This window comes from Oncorhynchus gorbuscha, linkage group LG11 (assembly GCF_021184085.1).
Source record: "Oncorhynchus gorbuscha isolate QuinsamMale2020 ecotype Even-year linkage group LG11, OgorEven_v1.0, whole genome shotgun sequence".
Classification (NCBI taxonomy): Eukaryota; Metazoa; Chordata; class Actinopteri; order Salmoniformes; family Salmonidae; genus Oncorhynchus; species Oncorhynchus gorbuscha.
In genome coordinates, this window is record NC_060183.1 from 7,416,564 (window position 1) to 7,434,063 (window position 17,500).

At 47.1% G+C, this 17,500-nt stretch overlaps 1 protein-coding gene across 1 annotated transcript in view; it reads left to right on the forward strand.

The window, feature by feature from the left end:
• The window catches only part of LOC124048062 (netrin receptor UNC5B-b-like), a 175,252-nt gene that overhangs the window by 141,019 nt on the left and 16,733 nt on the right, over window positions 1–17,500 (forward strand). The window contains 6 exon segments of the mRNA XM_046368457.1: window positions 4,206–4,400; window positions 5,949–6,115; window positions 9,103–9,215; window positions 9,303–9,394; window positions 10,838–10,925; window positions 16,907–17,081. Of these exon segments, the coding sequence (XP_046224413.1) occupies window positions 4,206–4,400; window positions 5,949–6,115; window positions 9,103–9,215; window positions 9,303–9,394; window positions 10,838–10,925; window positions 16,907–17,081 (830 nt within the window).

Consider the following 17,500-nt stretch of genomic DNA (forward strand, 5'->3'; position numbering starts at 1 on the left):
CCATAGGGCCCTGGTCTAAAGTAGTGCACTACATAGGGAATAGAGTACCATTTGAGAGGCAGATATAGCCTCACCTTCCTGTCCACCCTGGTTCTGTCTGTTGTCCACCCTGGTTCTGTCTGTTGTCCACCCCGGTTCTGTCTGTTGTCCACCCCGGTTCTGTCTGTTGTCCACCCTGGTTCTGTCTGTTGTCCAATCTTGTGCAGTTTGTCAACTCTGAGAGAGTAACGCAAGGCTCTGAACCAAAGAACCGAGGTTGAACCCCCCCAGGGCTTGACAGTAGAGTAAGGCTGAGGAGATGTGGTCTGTGTCTGAAAAAAAAACCCTACTAGCCTTCAAATCTTTTCTTCTTCCTTCCACGAGAAATTATTTTAGTGTTTTGTTGATGGTGACTGAAAGCATTGTCTCAGCCCGCCACTCCAGAGTCTCCCATTTAGTGTTTTGTTGATGGTGACGGAAAGCATTGTCTCAGCCCGCCACTCCAGAGTCCCATTTAGTGTTTTGTTGATGGTGACCCATTTCCCATTTAGTGTTTTGTTGATGGTGACTGAAAGCATTGTCTCAGCCCGCCACTTCTCCCATTTAGTGTTTTGTTGATGGTGACCCGCCCGCCACTCCAGAGTATCCCATTTAGTGTTTTGTTGATGGTGACGGAAAGCATTGTCTCAGCCCGCCACTCCAGAGTCTCCCATTTAGTGTTTTGTTGATGGTGACGGAAAGCATTGTCTCAGCCCGCCACTCCAGAGTCTCCCATTTAGTGTTTTGTTGATGGTGACTGAAAGCATTGTCTCAGCCCGCCACTCCAGAGTCTCCCATTTAGTGTTTATTTAGGTTGAGATCTGGCGACTGAGACGGCCACGGTATTTTTTATTGATTTTTATTTCACCTATATATAGTTTACTATATATGGTTTACATACATAGTTTTCATGTCCATCTAACCAATCAGTGACCACCCGTTGGTGGGGGGGGGAGTGATGTCATCCTATGAGGGCGTAGCCATGGAAGCCAAAATAATGTCTCAGGAACCACTCCTGTGTGGAAGCACCTGCTTTCAATATACTTTGTTTCCCTCATTTACTCCACGTGTTTCCTTTACTTTGGCAGTTACCTGGATGTTCTTAATCATCTATTTTTAAAAGCACTAGAGCATTAAGACTGGTACTAGAGAATTAAGACTGGTACTAGAGCATTAAGACTGGTACTAGAGCATTAAGACTGGTACTAGAGCATTAAGACTGGTACTAGAGCATTAAGACTGGTACTAGAGCATTAAGACTGGTACTAGAGCATTAAGACTGGTACTAGAGCATTAAGACTGGTACTAGAGCATTAAAACTTGTACTAGAGCATTAAGACTTGTACTAGAGCATTAAGACTGGTACTAGAGCATTAAGACTGGTACTAGAGCATTAAGACTTGTACTAGAGCATTAAGACTGGTACTAGAGCATTAAGACTGGTACTAGAGCATTAAGACTGGTACTAGAACATTAAGACTGGTACTAGAACATTAAAACTTGTACTAGAGCATTAAGACTGGTACTAGAGCATTAAGACTGGTACTAGAACATTAAGACTGGTACTAGAACATTAAAACTTGTACTAGAGCATTAAGACTGGTACTAGAGCATTAAGACTGGTACTAGAGCATTAAGACTGGTACTAGAGCATTACAACTTGTACTAGAGCATTAAGACTTGTACTAGAGCATTAAGACTGTACATTAAGACTGAGCATTAAGACTTGTACTAGAGCATTAAGACTGGTACTAGAGCATTAAGACTTGTACTAGAGCATTAAGACTTGTACTTGAGCATTAAGACTGGTACTAGAGCATTAAGACTGGTACTAGAGCATTAACACTTGTACTAGAGCATTAAGACTTGTACTAGAGCATTAAGACTGGTACTAGAGCATTAAGACTGGTACTAGATCATCAAGACTGGTACTAGCGCATTAAGACTGGTACTAGAGCATTAAGACTGGTACTAGAGCATTAAGACTTGTACTAGAGCATTAAGACTTGTACTAGAGCATTAAGACAGGTACTAGAGCATTAAGACTGGTACTAGAGCATTACAACTTGTACTAGAGCATTAAGACTGATACTAGAGCATTAAGACTGGTACTAGAGCATTAAAACGTGTACTAGAGTATTAAGACTTGTACTAGAGCATTAAGACTGGTACTAGAGCATTAAGACTTGTTGAGGGACCTAACTTGATGTTATATCGGGTTTTAAGTCATCAATAATATATAGTAATATATTTTACATTTAAACTAGAAGTACTAGAGCATTAAGACTTGTTGAGGGACCTGACTTGATGTTATATCTGGTTTTAAGTCATCAATAATATATAGTAATATATTTTACAGTACATGTGATGCTAATGTTCTTCAGCTGGATGTGACATGGTCTCAGGGGAAGGACACTCTACAGTAATGCACCTAATTCGCTATTGTTCCATTCCTGTGGTAATAAGTAAGGACGGCTGTCTGATCCAGTCCTGTCGCACCACGTGAGCGTGAGAGCTCCATTCCGCTCCTCCGCTGCACCTCAGGCTCTCCTCTTCTACCTTTTCCTTCTCTTGTACTTTAGTCTGTACATTTTTTGCTTTGTCTGTCCTCTGAATACTTCTCTCCTCCTCTCATCCTCTCCTTCTCCCCCCTCCTTCCCTCCTCTCCTCTTCCCCTCTCCTCCTCTCTTCCACTCTCCTCCTCTCTTTCCCCTCTCCTTCTCCCCTCCTCTCTCCTTCCCTTCTCTTCTTCTCCCCTCTCCTTCCCTCCTCTCCTCTTCCCCTCTCCTCCACTCTTCCACTCTCCTCCTTTCTTCCCCTCTCCTTCTCCCCTCCTCTCTCTCCTTCCCTTCTCTTCTTCACCCATCTCCTTCCCTCCTCTTCCCCTCTCCTCTTCTCTTCCTCTCCACTCCTCTTTTCTCCTTTCACCTTAATCCCTCCCCTCTTTCCCTCCTCTCACTTCTAGTCCTGTTCCTCTTCTTAATCACCTTTTATCTTCCCATATATAATACCTCAGCTCCTCTGTTCTCCACTCCTCTCTTTCTCTCTTCCTCCTGTTTTACGCCTCTCTCTTTCTGTGTTAGTGTGGTGGAGTCAGGGCTAAGCAGGCCAAGGCAGCACTGTGTGCAGGCTAGTCAGAAACGATCACACAGCAGGAGAGAGGAGAGGAGAGTAGAGTAGAGTAGAGTAGAGGAGAGGAGAGGAGAGGAGAGGAGAGGAGAGGAGAGGAGTATGTGGGGAAAGGAGGAGAGGGGGAGAGGAGAGGAGAGGTGTATGTGGGAAAGGAGGAGGAGGGGGAGGGAGAGGAGGAGAGAGGTGTATGGAGAGGAGAGGAGAGGAGAGGAGAGGAGAGGAGAGGAGAGGAGTATGGGGGGAGGAGGAGAGGGGGAGAGGGGGAGGAGGAGAGGGGAGAGGAGAGGAGGAGGAGAGGAGAGGAGAGGAGAGGAGAGGAGAGGAGAGGAGAGGAGAGGAGAGGAGAGGAGAGGAGAGGAGAGGAGAGTAGAGGAGAGGAGAGGAGAGGAGAGGAGAGGAGAGGAGAGGAGAGGAGAGGAGAGGAGAGGAGAGGAGGGAGAGGGAGAGGGAGAGGAACAGGAGAGAAGTGCAGAGGAGAGAACAGGGAACTGGTGAGGTTTAATCCCTGGCCTCCCCTCCCCTCCCATCCTTTACCCAAACGTTCCTAGTGTAGACAACAGCTACACCTGCTGGCGAGGTGGTGTAGTGGGAGAACTGAATGTTTTCACCTTCAACAACTCAACAATGACAACAACAGTCTACTGCAATCATCCAATATTGGCTGTTGTTATTCAGAGCTCCTGAGGACAGTGTCTTCAGACAGGAGAAAGGTTGAATGGAGAATAGATCCTCTTAGACTGTTTCAACTTGTTCAGAAGGATGTCTGTCTGTTTGCCCCTTCTTTTCCCTTGGCCTGTGTTGGTGTGTGTGTGTGTGTGTGTGTGTGTGTGTGTGTGTGTGTGTGTGTGTGTGTGTGTGTGTGTGTGTGTGTGTGTGTGTGTGTGTGTGTGTGTGTGTGTGTGTGTGTGTGTGTGTGTGTGTGTGTGTGTGTGTGTGTGTGTGTGTGTGTGTGTGGCGTGTGTGTCCATGCAATGCCCTAACCCCCTCTCTCTCTCTCTCTCTCTCTCTCTCTCTCTCTCTCTCTCTCTCTCTCTCTCTCTCTCTCTCTCTCTCAGCAATGGACCCTGGTATGGGTGTAACGGTGTACGCAGGCCTGGTGGGGGCGCTGCTACTGTGTGTGGTGCTGGTGCTGTGTGTGGGGGTGTTGGCATACCGACGCAACTGTCGCCATCTCCACGGCGATATCACTGACTCCTCCTCCGCCCTCACCACAGCCTTCCAGCCCGGCAACTATAAACCACCCAGACAGGGTGAGTCCACCACGGTTTGCTGTCTCGTGTCGTCTAGGTCAGACATCTAGTTCCACGTGGATAGTTTTCTAAAAACCAGACGGTTTCTACCTGTCTCTCTTTCTCACTCTGTTCTTTCAATTCTTTTTAATCACCTTTTTTTTAGCTGTTCTTGATCTCCAAACTTGTCTATCAGCTAGTCTTCCCTCAACACTAGTAGTTACATGTCTACACCTCAGTTTGTTCCTAACCACCTCAGTTTGCTCCTAACTACCTCAGTTTGTTCCTAACCACCTCAGTTTGTTCCTAACCACCTCAGTTTGTACCTAACCACCTCAGTTTGCTCCTAACCACCTCAGTTTGCTCCTAACTACCTCAGTTTGCTCCTAACTACCTCAATTTGTTCCTAACTACCTCAGTTTGCTCCTAACTACCTCAGTTTGCTCCTAACTACCTCAGTCTGCTCCTAACTACCTCAGTTTGCTCCTAACTACCTCAGTTTGCTCCTAACTACCTCAGTCTGCTCCTAACTACCTGCGTTTGCTCCTAACTACCTCAGTTTGCTCCTAACCACCTCAGTTTGCTCCTAACTACCTCAGTTTGCCCCTAACCACCTCAGTTTGCTCCTAACCACCTCAGTTTGCTCCTAACTACCTCAGTTTGCCCCTAACCACCTCAATTTGCCCCTAACCACCTCAGTTTGCTCCTAACTACCTCAGTTTGCTCCTAACTACCTCAGTTTGCTCCTAACTACTTGCGTTTGCTCCTAACTACCTCAGTTTGCTCCTAACTACCTCAGTTTGCTCCTAACTACCTCAGTTTGCTCCTAACTACCTCAGTCTGCTCCTAACTACCTCAGTTTGCTCCTAACTACCTCAGTTTGCTCCTAACTACCTCAGTTTGCTCCTAACTACCTCAGTCTGCTCCTAACTACCTGCGTTTGCTCCTAACTACCTCAGTTTGCTCCTAACCACCTCAGTTTGCTCCTAACTACCTCAGTTTGCCCCTAACCACCTCAGTTTGCTCCTAACCACCTCAGTTTGCTCCTAACTACCTCAGTTTGCCCCTAACCACCTCAGTTTGCCCCTAACCACCTCAGTTTGCTCCCAACTACCTCAGTTTGCTCCTAACTACCTCAGTTTGCTCCTAACTACTTGTGTTTGCTCCTAACTACCTCAGTTTGCTCCTAACTACCTCAGTTTGCTCCTTACTACCTCAGTTTGCTCCTAACTACCTCAGTCTGCTCCTAACTACCTCAGTTTGCTCCTAACTACCTCAGTTTGCTCCTAACTACCTCAGTTTGCTCCTAACTACCCCAGTTTGCCCCTAACCACCTCAGTTTGCCCCTAACCACCTCAGTTTGCTCCTAACTACCTCAGTTTGCTCCTAACCACCTCAGTTTGCTCCTAAGCTTTCTAAACTAGACCACTAATTCTCTTACTTTGATCTTCAAGTAATCAATATAATCAATATATTCTCATCCATTACCTGTCTCTCTCTCTCCTCAACATGTTGTTGTTTACCTGGTGGTCTATGATCTCTGAACCTGGCTATCCACTCCTCCCACAGACAACCCTCACCTCCTCCACCCCTCTGCGCCCCCAGACCTGACAGCCACAGCGTGTACCTTCAGGGATCCTCTCTTCTCCCTGCAGCAGGGTGCCAACGATGGTCACCACAAGATCCCCATGACAACCTCTCCCCTACTGGACCCCCTGCCCAGCCTCAAGATCAAAGTGAGTGTGTGTGTGTGTGTGTGTGTGTGTGTGTGTGTGTGTGTGTGTGTGTGTGTGTGTGTGTGTGTGTGTGTGTGTGTGTGTGTGTGTGTGTGTGTGTGTGTGTGTGTGTGTGTGTGTGTGTGTGTGTGTGTGTGTGTGTGTGTGTGTGTGTGTGTGTGTGTGTGTGTGTGTGTGTGTGTGTGTGTGTGTGTGTGTGTGTGTGTGAATTCAGGTCAATCAAATGTATTTATAAAGCCATTTACATCAGCAAAGTGCTTTAGACCCCAAGCAGAAGCAGATTGGCTAAGAAAAACATGTTGACATTTTATGGGATAATAGTTATATTTGGTGTATGTATGGTGTATGGTTATATGGTGTATGGTGTATGATGTATGGTGTGTGGTTCGTGTATGGTGTATAGTGTATAGTGTATAGTGTATGGTGTGTGGTTATATGGTGTTTGGTGTATGATGTATGTTTGGTGTATGTTTGGTGTTTGGTTGGTGTTTGGTGTATGGTTGGTGTTTGGTTGGTGTATGGTTGGTGTATGGTGTTTGGTTGGTGTTTGGTTGGTGTATGGTTGGTGTATGTTGTATGGTTGGTGTTTTAGATGTATGGTTGGTGTATGTTGTATGGTTGGTGTTTTAGGTGTATGGTGTATGGTTGGTGTTTTAGATGTATGGTGTATGGTTGGTGTTTTAGATATATGGTGTATGGTTGGTGTTTTAGATGTATGGTGTATGGTTGGTGTTTTGGGTGTATGGTGTATGGTTGGTGTTTTAGATGTATGTTGTATGGTTGGTGTTTTAGATGTATGTTGTATGGTTGGTGTTTTGGGTGTATGGTGTATGGTTGGTGTTTTAGATGTATGGTGTATGGTTGGTGTTTTAGATGTATGGTGTATGGTTGGTGTTTTAGATGTATGGTGTATGGTTGGTGTTTTAGATGTATGGTGTATGGTTGGTGTTTTAGATGTATGGTGTATGGTTGGTGTTTTGGGTGTATGGTGTATGGTTGGTGTTTTGGGTGTATGGTGTATGGTTGGTGTTTTAGATGTATGGTGTATGGTTGGTGTTTTAGATGTATGGTGTATGGTTGGTGTTTTAGATGTATGGTGTATGGTTGGTGTTTTGGGTGTATGGTGTATGGTTGGTGTTTTAGATGTATGGTGTATGGTTGGTGTTTTAGATGTATGGTGTATGGTTGGTGTTTTAGATGTATGGTGTATGGTTGGTGTTTTAGATGTATGGTGTATGGTTGGTGTTTTAGATGTATGGTGTATGGTTGGTGTTTTAGATGTATGGTGTATGGTTGGTGTTTTAGATGTATGGTGTATGGTTGGTGTTTTGGGTGTATGGTGTATGGTTGGTGTTTTGGGTGTATGGTGTATGGTTGGTGTTTTAGATGTATGGTGTATGGTTGGTGTTTTAGATGTATGGTGTATGGTTGGTGTTTTAGATGTATGGTGTATGGTTGGTGTTTTGGGTGTATGGTGTATGGTTGGTGTTTTAGATGTATGGTGTATGGTTGGTGTTTTAGATGTATGGTGTATGGTTGGTGTTTTAGATGTATGGTGTATGGTTGGTGTTTGGTGAATCGTGTATATGGTGTATGTTTGGTGTTTAGGGTGTATGGTGTATGGTGAATTGGTGGATGGTGTGTGTTTGGTGTATGGTGAATAGTGTATGTTTGGTGTATGGTGTGTGTTTAGTGTGTGGTGTATGTTTGATGTATGGTGTATGTTTGATGTATGGTGTGTGTTTGGTGTATAGTGAATTGTGTTTGGTGTATGGTGCATGCTTGGTGTTTGGTGTGTGGTGTATGTTTGATGTATGGTGAATGGTGTATGTTTGGTGTATGGTGAATGGTGTATGTTTGGTGTATGGTGAATGGTGTATGTTTGGTGTATATTTGTAAACTCATACAAATGAAAAGAAGATATCCATTTTGATTTAATACATTTAATGTTATTTAGCCAACGTTAACAAGCTGTCTTCATCAGGTTTTCAGACATGTTTTAATTACATGTTCGCAAACTCAATAATTCAATAAGTTATATTTATTGGCGCCTGAAACATGAATGAGTGAATGTACTGTGAATGAAACATTAATCGCACTGAAAACTCAATACATTCAAATGGTAACTCTGTACTATACTTCCAGCCTGTTCCAGCATTTATAATGGCATATTTTAAGGTTTATAATATATACTGAATCATTTACGCATCATGATTTGAAATTAAAGATCTCAGAAATGTTCGATACTCATGGCTGTGCCCCTGCCCAGCCTAGGGCTGAATTAACCACACACACACAGAAGCTATTAACTAATAAACCTCTCTCTCTTTCCCTCTGCTTTTCTCTTTCTCTCCCTCCATTTCTCTCCTCTCTCCTCTTTCTCCCTCTATTTGTCTTTCCTCCTCTGTGTATCTCTTCTCTTCCTTCCTCTCTCTCCTTCTATTTCTTTCCTCTGTCTCCTCTCCTCTCTCTCTCTCTCTCTCTCTCTCTCTCTCTCTCTCTCTCTCTCTCTCTCTCTCTCTCTCTCTCTCTCTCTCTCTTTCCCATCTTTCTCTCCTCTCTCTCTCTCTCTCTCTCTCTCTCTCTCTCTCTCTCTCTCTCTCTCTCTCTATCTATCTTCTCTCCTCTCTGAATCTCTTCTCTCTCTCTCTCTGAATCTCTTCTCTCTCTCTCTCTCTCTCTCTCTCTCTCTCTCTCTCTTTCCCATCTTTCTCTCCTCTCTCTCTCTCTCTCTCTCTCTCTCTCTCTCTCTCTCTCTCTCTCTTTCCCATCTTTCACTCCTCTCTCTCTCTCTCCTTCCCATCTTTCTCTCCTCTCTCCCCTCGCCCCTGCCCAGTCATGTGAAATCCATAGATTAGGGCCGAATTAATTCATTTCAATCGACTGATTTCCTTATATTAACTGTAACTCAGTAAAATCGCGTAAATTGTTACATGTAATATTTTTTTGTTCAGTGTATGTTTTTTTTTTTCTCTTCTCAAATAAAGATGTACAACTCATCAAACCTGTCATCCCTGGAGTTACCAGCAGAGGGCCACAGCGATCCTGAGATCCTCAGCCTGAAACATGTTGGCATGGGAGTCACCATGGTACGGGACAGGTAAGATACACACACATCTCCAACACAGTTTATATTGACTGCTATGTATGTGTAGTAACACTTGGAACTTGAATGTGACCTTGACAGAGACGTGCACCATACACTGTCCAGAGAGCCTGGTCACAGCACCTCTGTTACCCTGGGCAACCTGGGGGGACGCCTTGCCATCCCTAACACAGGTAGGCAACACACAGTCATGTCATACACACACACACACACACACACACACACACACACACACACACACACACACACACACACACACACACACACAGAGGTAACACATTGTCATACACACACTTTATCTCTCTCTCTCTCTCTCTCCTCTCCCCCTCTCTCCTCCCCTCTCCCCCTCTCTCCTCCCCTCTCCCCCTCTCTCCTCCTCTCCCCCTCTCCTCTCCTCCCCTCTCCCCCTCTCTCCTCCCCTCTCCCCCTCCTCTCCTCCTCTCTCCTCCCCTCTCCCCCTCTCTCCTCTCTCCTCCTCTCCCCCTCTCTCCTCCTCTCCTCCCCTCTCCCCCTCTCTCCTCCCCTCTCCCCCTCCTCTCCTCTACCCCTCTCTCTCCTCTCCCTCTCCCCCTCCCCCTCTCCCCCTCTCTCCTCTCCTCTCCCCCCTCTCCTCCTCTCTCCTCTCTCTCTCCTCTCCCCCCTCTCCTCCTCTCTCCTCTCTCTCTCCTCTCCTCTCCCCCTCTCCTCCTCTCTCCTCTCTCTCTCCTCTCCTCTCCCCCTCTCCTCCTCTCTCCTCTCTCTCTCCTCCCCTCTCCCCCTCTCCTCCTCTCTCCTCTCTCCCTCCTCTCCTCTCCCCTCTCTCCTCTCTCTCTCCTCTCTCTCCCACCCCTCTCTCCTCTCTCCTCTCTCTCTCATCCCCTCTCCCCCTCTCTCCTCCTCTCTCCTCTCTCTCTCCTCTCTCTCTCCCTCCTCTCTCCTCTCTCTCTCCTCCTCTCTCCTCCCCTCTCCCCCTCTCTCCTCCTCTCCCCCCCTCTCCCTCCTCTCTCTCTCCTCCCCTCTCCCCCTCTCTCCTCCTCTACCCCCTCTCTCCTCCTCTCCCCCCTCTCTCTCCTCTCTCTCTCCCCCCCTCTCCCCCTCTCTCCTCCTCTACCCCCTCTCTCCTCCTCTCCCCCTCTCTCTCTCCTCTCCTCTCCCCCTCCCCTCTCCCCCTCTCTCCTCTCCTCTCTCCCCCTCTCCTCCTCTCTCCTCTCTCTCTCCTTCCCCTCTCCCCCTCTCCTCCTCTCTCCTCTCTCTCTCTCCCCCTCCCCCCTCCTCCTCTCTCCTCTCTCCCTCCTCTCCTCTCCCCCTCTCCTCCTCTCTCCTCTCTCTCTCCTCTCCTCTCCCACCCCTCTCCTCTCTCCTCTCTCTCTCTCCCCTCTCCCCCCTCCCCTCTCTCCCCTCTCTCTCTCCCCCCTCTCTCCTCCTCTCCTCTCTCCTCCCCCCCCCCTCTCTCCTCTCTCTCTCCTCTCCTCCCCTCTCTCTCCCTCTCTCTCTCCTCCTCTCTCCCCCTCTCCTCCTCTCCTCCTCTCCCCCTCTCTCCTCCTCTCCCCCTCTCTCCTCCTCCCCTCTCTCCTCTCTCTCTCTCTCCTCCGCTCTCCCCCCTCTCCTCCCCTCTCCCCCCTCTCTCCTCTCTCCAGGTGTGAGTCTGTTGGTTCCACCAGGTACTATTCCTCAGGGGAAGTTCTATGAGATCTACCTCACCATCAACAAGTGGGAGAAAACCACGTAAGTAAACTACACTCATCCAAGGTCACCTCCCCTTGTACCTACACACAGACACACACAGTGGTAGTGGGCGTGGCCAATGGTCTGGATTTAGAGGCCCTCCCCTTGTACCTACACACAGACACACACAGTGGTAGTGGGCGTGGCCAATGGTCCGGATTTAGAGGCCTTCCCCTTGTACCTACACACAGACACACACAGTGGTAGTGGGCGTGGCTAATGGTCTGGATTTAGAGGCCCTCCTCTTGGCCGCAGAGACAACATTTTGCTGTTTTAAAGCTAATTCACTGCAATTCTACACATTATGACATGTTCCAGAGAGAGCATTTTACAGTTTTAAAACTAGTTTCCTTTCAATTCTACACATTTTGACATGGCTTCTGTCTTGTTCCTATGCTATCAGAGTGACTCAAAATCAATGTGGGCCCCGTGCGGTGACATTTGGTGGATATTTTAGATTCTCCCCTGACTGTTCACTCTTTGATTAGTTGATTGTTCGATCTCAAACATGATATTATTGAACAAAATATTTCTCCCCGATGTTTATTTTTGTATCATACATCATAAAAAAATAAGAGTAAAGCAGTGGACGGTCTAAATGCGTATATTTAGGGAATAGGGTGCTATTTGGGATTTTAAAGGTGATTTTAATGATGCTAAATGCGTATATTTAGGGAATAGGGTGCTATTTGGGATTTTAAAGGTGATTTTAATGATGCTAAATGCGTATATTTAGGGAATAGGGTGCTATTTGGGATTTTAAAGGTGATTTTAATGATGCTAAATGCGTATATTTAGGGAATAGGGTGCTATTTGGGATTTTAAAGGTGATTTTAATGATGCTAAATGCGTATATTTAGGGAATAGGGTGCTATTTGGGATTTTAAAGGTGATTTTTTTGCGCCGATGCTAAATGCGTATATTTAGGGAATAGGGTGCTATTTGGGATTTTAAAGGTGATTTTTTTGACCACCTTCAGCAGTGGTGGAAAGTACTTATGTTATAATACTTTAAAGTATTTATTAAAGTCATTTTGGGGGGGGGGGGGTATCTGTACTTTACTATTTATATTTTTTGACAACTTTTACTTTTACTTCACTACATTCCTAACTAAAATAAAGTACTTTTAACTTTTAAAATAGAGTACTTTTAACATTTAACTTTTAAAATAAAGTACTTTTAACTTTTAAAATAAAGTACTTTTAACTTTTAAAATAAAGTACTTTTAACTTTTAAAATAAAGTACTTTTAACTTTTAACTTTTAAAATAAAGTACTTTTAACGTTTAACATAAAGTACTTTTAACGTACATTTTCCCTGACACCCAAAAGTACTCGTTACATTTGACAGGAAAATGGTCAGATGCACACACGTATCAAGAGAACATCCTTAGTAATCCCCTCTGCCTCTGATCTGGAGGACTCACTAAACAGACAACATCCCTGGTCATCCCTACTGTCTCTGATCTGGAGGACTCACTAAACAGAGAATATGACTGGTCATCCCCTCTGCCTCTGATCTGGAGGACTCACTAAACAGAGAACATCCCTGGTCATCCCTACTACCTCTGATCTGGAGGACTCACTAAACAGAGAATATGACTGGTCATCCCTACTGCCTCTGATCTGGAGGACTCACTAAACAGAGAATATGACTGGTCATCCCCTCTGCCTCTGATCTGGCCGACTCAAGTATGACGTTTTCTTCACCCCACCACTGATGTTCAGTTCATGAGTTCTCCGTGACATGTTTACTCTAAAGTACTGTTGATCCGCTTTGAGTTGAGTGAAATGATTCTTGCGGTCTCTCTACGGTCAGGCAGGCTCAAATGTTGACATCCAATCTGGTTTCTCAATGATGTTCAAGAGTTATGGTAGAGTGAACAATCATTTAAAAAGGACACCGATGTTCTTGTCTCTTAGTGTTTTCTAGGTTGCCGTCGGAGGTCATGCATGAGACAGGGTTATTAACTTCTTGCGTCGAGCCATCCCGGATCCGGTATCGTGACTACAGACTCAAGCTCATTACCATAAAGCAACGTTAACTATTCATGAAAATCGCAAATTAAATGAAATTAATATATTTGCTCTCAAGCTTAGCCTTTTGTTAACAACACTGTCATCTCAGATTTCCAAAATATGCTTCTCAACCATTGCAAAACAAGCATTTGTGTAACAGTATTGATGGCTAGCGTAGCATTTAGCGTAGCATTTAGCGTAGCATTTAGCGTTAGCATTCAGCCGGCAACATTTTCACAAAAACATTTAACATACATTTACATTTAAGTCATTTAGCAGACGCTCTTGTCCAGAGCGACTTACAAATTGGTGCATTCACCTTATGACATCCAGTGGAACAGTCACTTTACAATAGTGCATCTAAATCTTAAAGGGGGGGTGAGAGGGAATACTTATCCTATCCTAGGTATTCCTTAAAGAGGTGGGGTTTCAGGTGTCTCCGGAAGGTGGTGATTGACTCCGCTGTCCTGGCGTCGTGAGGGAGTTTGTTCCACCATTGGGGGGCCAGAGCAGCGAACAGTTTTGACTGGGCTGAGCGGGAGCTGTACTTCCTCAGTGGTAGGGAGGAGAGCAGGCCAGAGGTGGATGAACGCAGTGCCCTTGTTTGGGTGTAGGGCCTGATCAGAGCCTGGAGGTACTGAGGTGCCGTTCCCCTCACAGCTCCGTAGGCAAGCACCATGGTCTTGTAGCGGATGCGAGCTTCAACTGGAAGCCAGTGGAGAGAACGAAGGAGCGGGGTGACGTGAGAGAACTTGGGAAGGTTGAACACCAGACGGGCTGCGGCGTTCTGGATGAGTTGAAGGGGTTTAATGGCACAGGCACGGAGCCCAGCCAACAGCGAGTTGCAGTAATCCAGACGGGAGATGACAAGTGCCTGGATTAGGACCTGCGCCGCTTCCTGTGTGAGGCAGGGTCGTACTCTGCGGATGTTGTAGAGCATGAACCTACAGGAACGGGCCACCGCCTTGATGTTGGTTGAGAACGACAGGGTGTTGTCCAGGATCACGCCAAGGTTCTTAGCGCTCTGGGAGGAGGACACAATGGAGTTGTCAACCGTGATGGCGAGATCATGGAATGGGCAGTCCTTCCCCGGGAGGAAGAGCAGCTCCGTCTTGCCGAGGTTTAGCTTGAGGTGGTGATCCGTCATCCACACTGATATGTCTGCCAGACATGCAGAGATGCGATTCGCCACCTGGTCATCAGAAGGGGGAAAGGAGAAGATTAGTTGTGTGTCGTCTGCATAGCAATGATAGGAGAGGTGAGGTTATGACAGAGCCAAGTGACTTGGTGTATAGCGAGAATAGGAGAGGGCCTAGAACAGAGCCCTGGGGGACACCAGTGGTGAGAGCGCGTGGTGAGGAGACAGATTCTCGCCACGCCACCTGGTAGGAGCGACCTGTCAGGTAGGACGCAATCCAAGCGTGGGCCGCGCCGGAGATGCCCAACTCGGAGAGGGTGGAGAGGAGGATCTGATGGTTCACAGTATCGAAGGCAGCCGATAGATCTAGAAGGATGAGAGCAGAGGAGAGAGAGTTAGCTTTAGCAGTGCGGAGCGCCTCCGTGATACAGAGGAGAGCAGTCTCAGTTGAATGACTAGTCTTGAAACCTGACTGATTTGGATCAAGAAGGTCATTCAGAGAGAGATAGCGGGAGAGCTGGCCAAGGACGGCACGTTCAAGAGTTTTGGAGAGAAAAGAAAGAAGGGATACTGGTCTGTAATTGTTGACATCGGAGGGATCGAGTGTAGGTTTTTTCAGAAGGGGTGCAACTCTCGCTCTCTTGAAGACGGAAGGGACGTAGCCAGCGGTCAGGGATGAGTTGATGAGCGAGGTGAGGTAAGGGAGAAGGTCTCCGGAAATGGTCTGGAGAAGAGAGGAGGGGATAGGGTCAAGCGGGCAGGTTGTTGGGCGGCCGGCCGTCACAAGATGCGAGATTTCATCTGGAGAGAGAGGGGAGAAAGAGGTCAGAGCACAGGGTAGGGCAGTGTGAGCAGAACCAGCGGTGTCGTTTGACTTAGCAAACGAGGATCGGATGTCGTCGACCTTCTTTTCAAAATGGTTGACGAAGTCGTCTGCAGAGAGGGAGGAGGGGGAGGGGGAGGAGGATTCAGGAGGGAGGAGAAGGTGGCAAAGAGCTTCCTAGGGTTAGAGGCAGATGCTTGGAATTTAGCGTGGTAGAAAGTGGCTTTAGCAGCAGAGACAGAGGAGGAAAATGTAGAGAGGAGGGAGTGAAAGGATGCCAGGTCCGCAGGGAGGCGAGTTTTCCTCCATTTCCGCTCGGCTGCCCGGAGCCCTGTTCTGTGAGCTCGCAATGAGTCATCGAGCCACGGAGCGGGAGGGGAGGACCGAGCCGGCCTGGAGGATAGGGGACATAGAGAGTCAAAGGATGCAGAGAGGGAGGAGAGGAGGGTTGAGGAGGCAGAATCAGGAGATAGGTTGGAGAAGGTTTGAGCGGAGGGAAGAGATGATAGGATGGAAGAGGAGAGAGTAGCGGGGGAGAGAGAGCGAAGGTTGGGACGGCGCGATACCATCCGAGTAGGGGCAATGTGGGAGGTGTTGGATGAGAGCGAGAGGGAAAAGGATACAAGGTAGTGGTCGGAGACTTGGAGGGGAGTTGAAATGAGGTTAGTGGAAGAACAGCATCTAGTAAAGATGAGGTCGAGCGTATTGCCTGCCTTGTGAGTAGGGGGGGAAGGTGAGAGGGTGAGGTCAAAAGAGGAGAGGAGTGGAAAGAAGGAGGCAGAGAGGAATGAGTCAAAGGTAGACGTGGGGAGGTTAAAGTCGCCCAGAACTGTGAGAGGTGAGCCGTCCTCAGGAAAGGAGCTTATCAAGGCATCAAGCTCATTGATGAACTCTCCGAGGGAACCTGGAGGGCGATAAATGATAAGGATGTTAAGCTTGAAAGGGCTGGTAACTGTGACAGCATGGAATTCAAAGGAGGCGATAGACAGATGGGTAAGGGGAGAAAGAGAGAATGACCACTTGGGAGAGATGAGGATCCCGGTGCCACCACCCCGCTGACCAGAAGCTCTCGGGGTGTGCGAGAACACGTGGGCGGACGAAACCAGAAAAGGATTCAAATAAAATCATTTACCTTTGAAGAACTTCAGATGTTTTCAATGAGGAGACTCAGTTAGATAGCAAATGTTCAGTTTTTACAAAAAATATTATTTGCGTTGACAAATCGGTCCGTTTTCTTCATCATTCTTTATCACGTTTGGGTAAAAAGAAAAATGAAAATTAAGTCATTAAAACGCTAACTTTTTTCCAAATTAACTCCATAATATCGACAGAAACATGGCAAACCGATGTTTAGAATTAATCCTCAAGGTGTTTTTCACATATCTATCGACGATAAAATCCTTCATGGCAGTTGATTTTCTCTTCTGAAGAAATGGAACACGCATGGACCTACAGATTACGCAATAATTTCGACACAGGACACCGGGGCAGAATCTGAGGCATTTCCTGTATGAAACTTCATCTTGGTTTCGCCTGTAGCATTAGTTCTGGGGCACTCACAGATAATATCTTTGCAGTTTTGGAAACGTCAGAGTTTTGTCTTTCCAATGCTGTCAATTCCATGCATAGTCGAGCATCTTTTCATGACAAAATATTGCGCTTAAAACGGGCACGACTTTTTATCCAATAATGACATAGCGCCCCCATAGGTTAAAGAGGTTAACATGTTATTACAATATATTATTCTAGGTTACAGTCGGAGGTCACGGATGAGACAGGGTTACTAACATGTTATTACAATATATTATTCTAGGTTACAGTCGGAGGTCACGGATGAGACAGGGTTACTAACATGTTATTACAATATATTATTCTAGGTTACAGTTGGAGGTCATGGATGAGACAGGGTTATTACTATGTGTTACTAACATGTTATTACTATGTGTTACTAACATGTTATTACTATGTGTTACTAACATGTTATTACTATATATTATTCTAGGTTACCTTCGGAGGGCAGTCAGACAGTGCTGAGCCCGGTGGTGAGCTGTGGTCCATCAGGCATGCTGCTGAGTCGACCCGTGGTCCTCACTTTGCCACACTGTGCCCAGCTAGATACCCCAACACCAGACTGGACCCTCACCCTCAAGACGCAGACACACCAAGGGGCATGGGAGGTGAGACATGGGAAGGGAGAGAGAAGGAAGGGGCCGGTGGTGGGCGGAGAGACAGAGAGAGGGAGGGAAGAAGAGAGAGAGAAGGAGGGAGTGGAGGAGGAGAGACAGAGAGAGGGAGGGAGGGGAGGAGGAGGGAGGGAGGGGAGGAGAGACAGAGAGAGGGAGGGGAGAAGAGAGAGAGAGGGAGGGGAGGGGGAGAGACAGAGAGAGGGAGGGAAGAAGAGAGAGAGGAGGGAGGGGAGGAGGAGAGACAGAGAGAGGCAAGGAAGAAGAGAGAGAAGGAGGGAGGGAGGGGAGGAGGAAAGACAGAGGGAGGAGGGAGGGAGGGAGGGAGGGAGGGAGGGAGGGAGGGAGAGGGAGAGAGGGAGGAGGGAGGGAGGGAGGGAGGGAGGGAGGGAGGGAGGGAGGGAGGGAGGGAG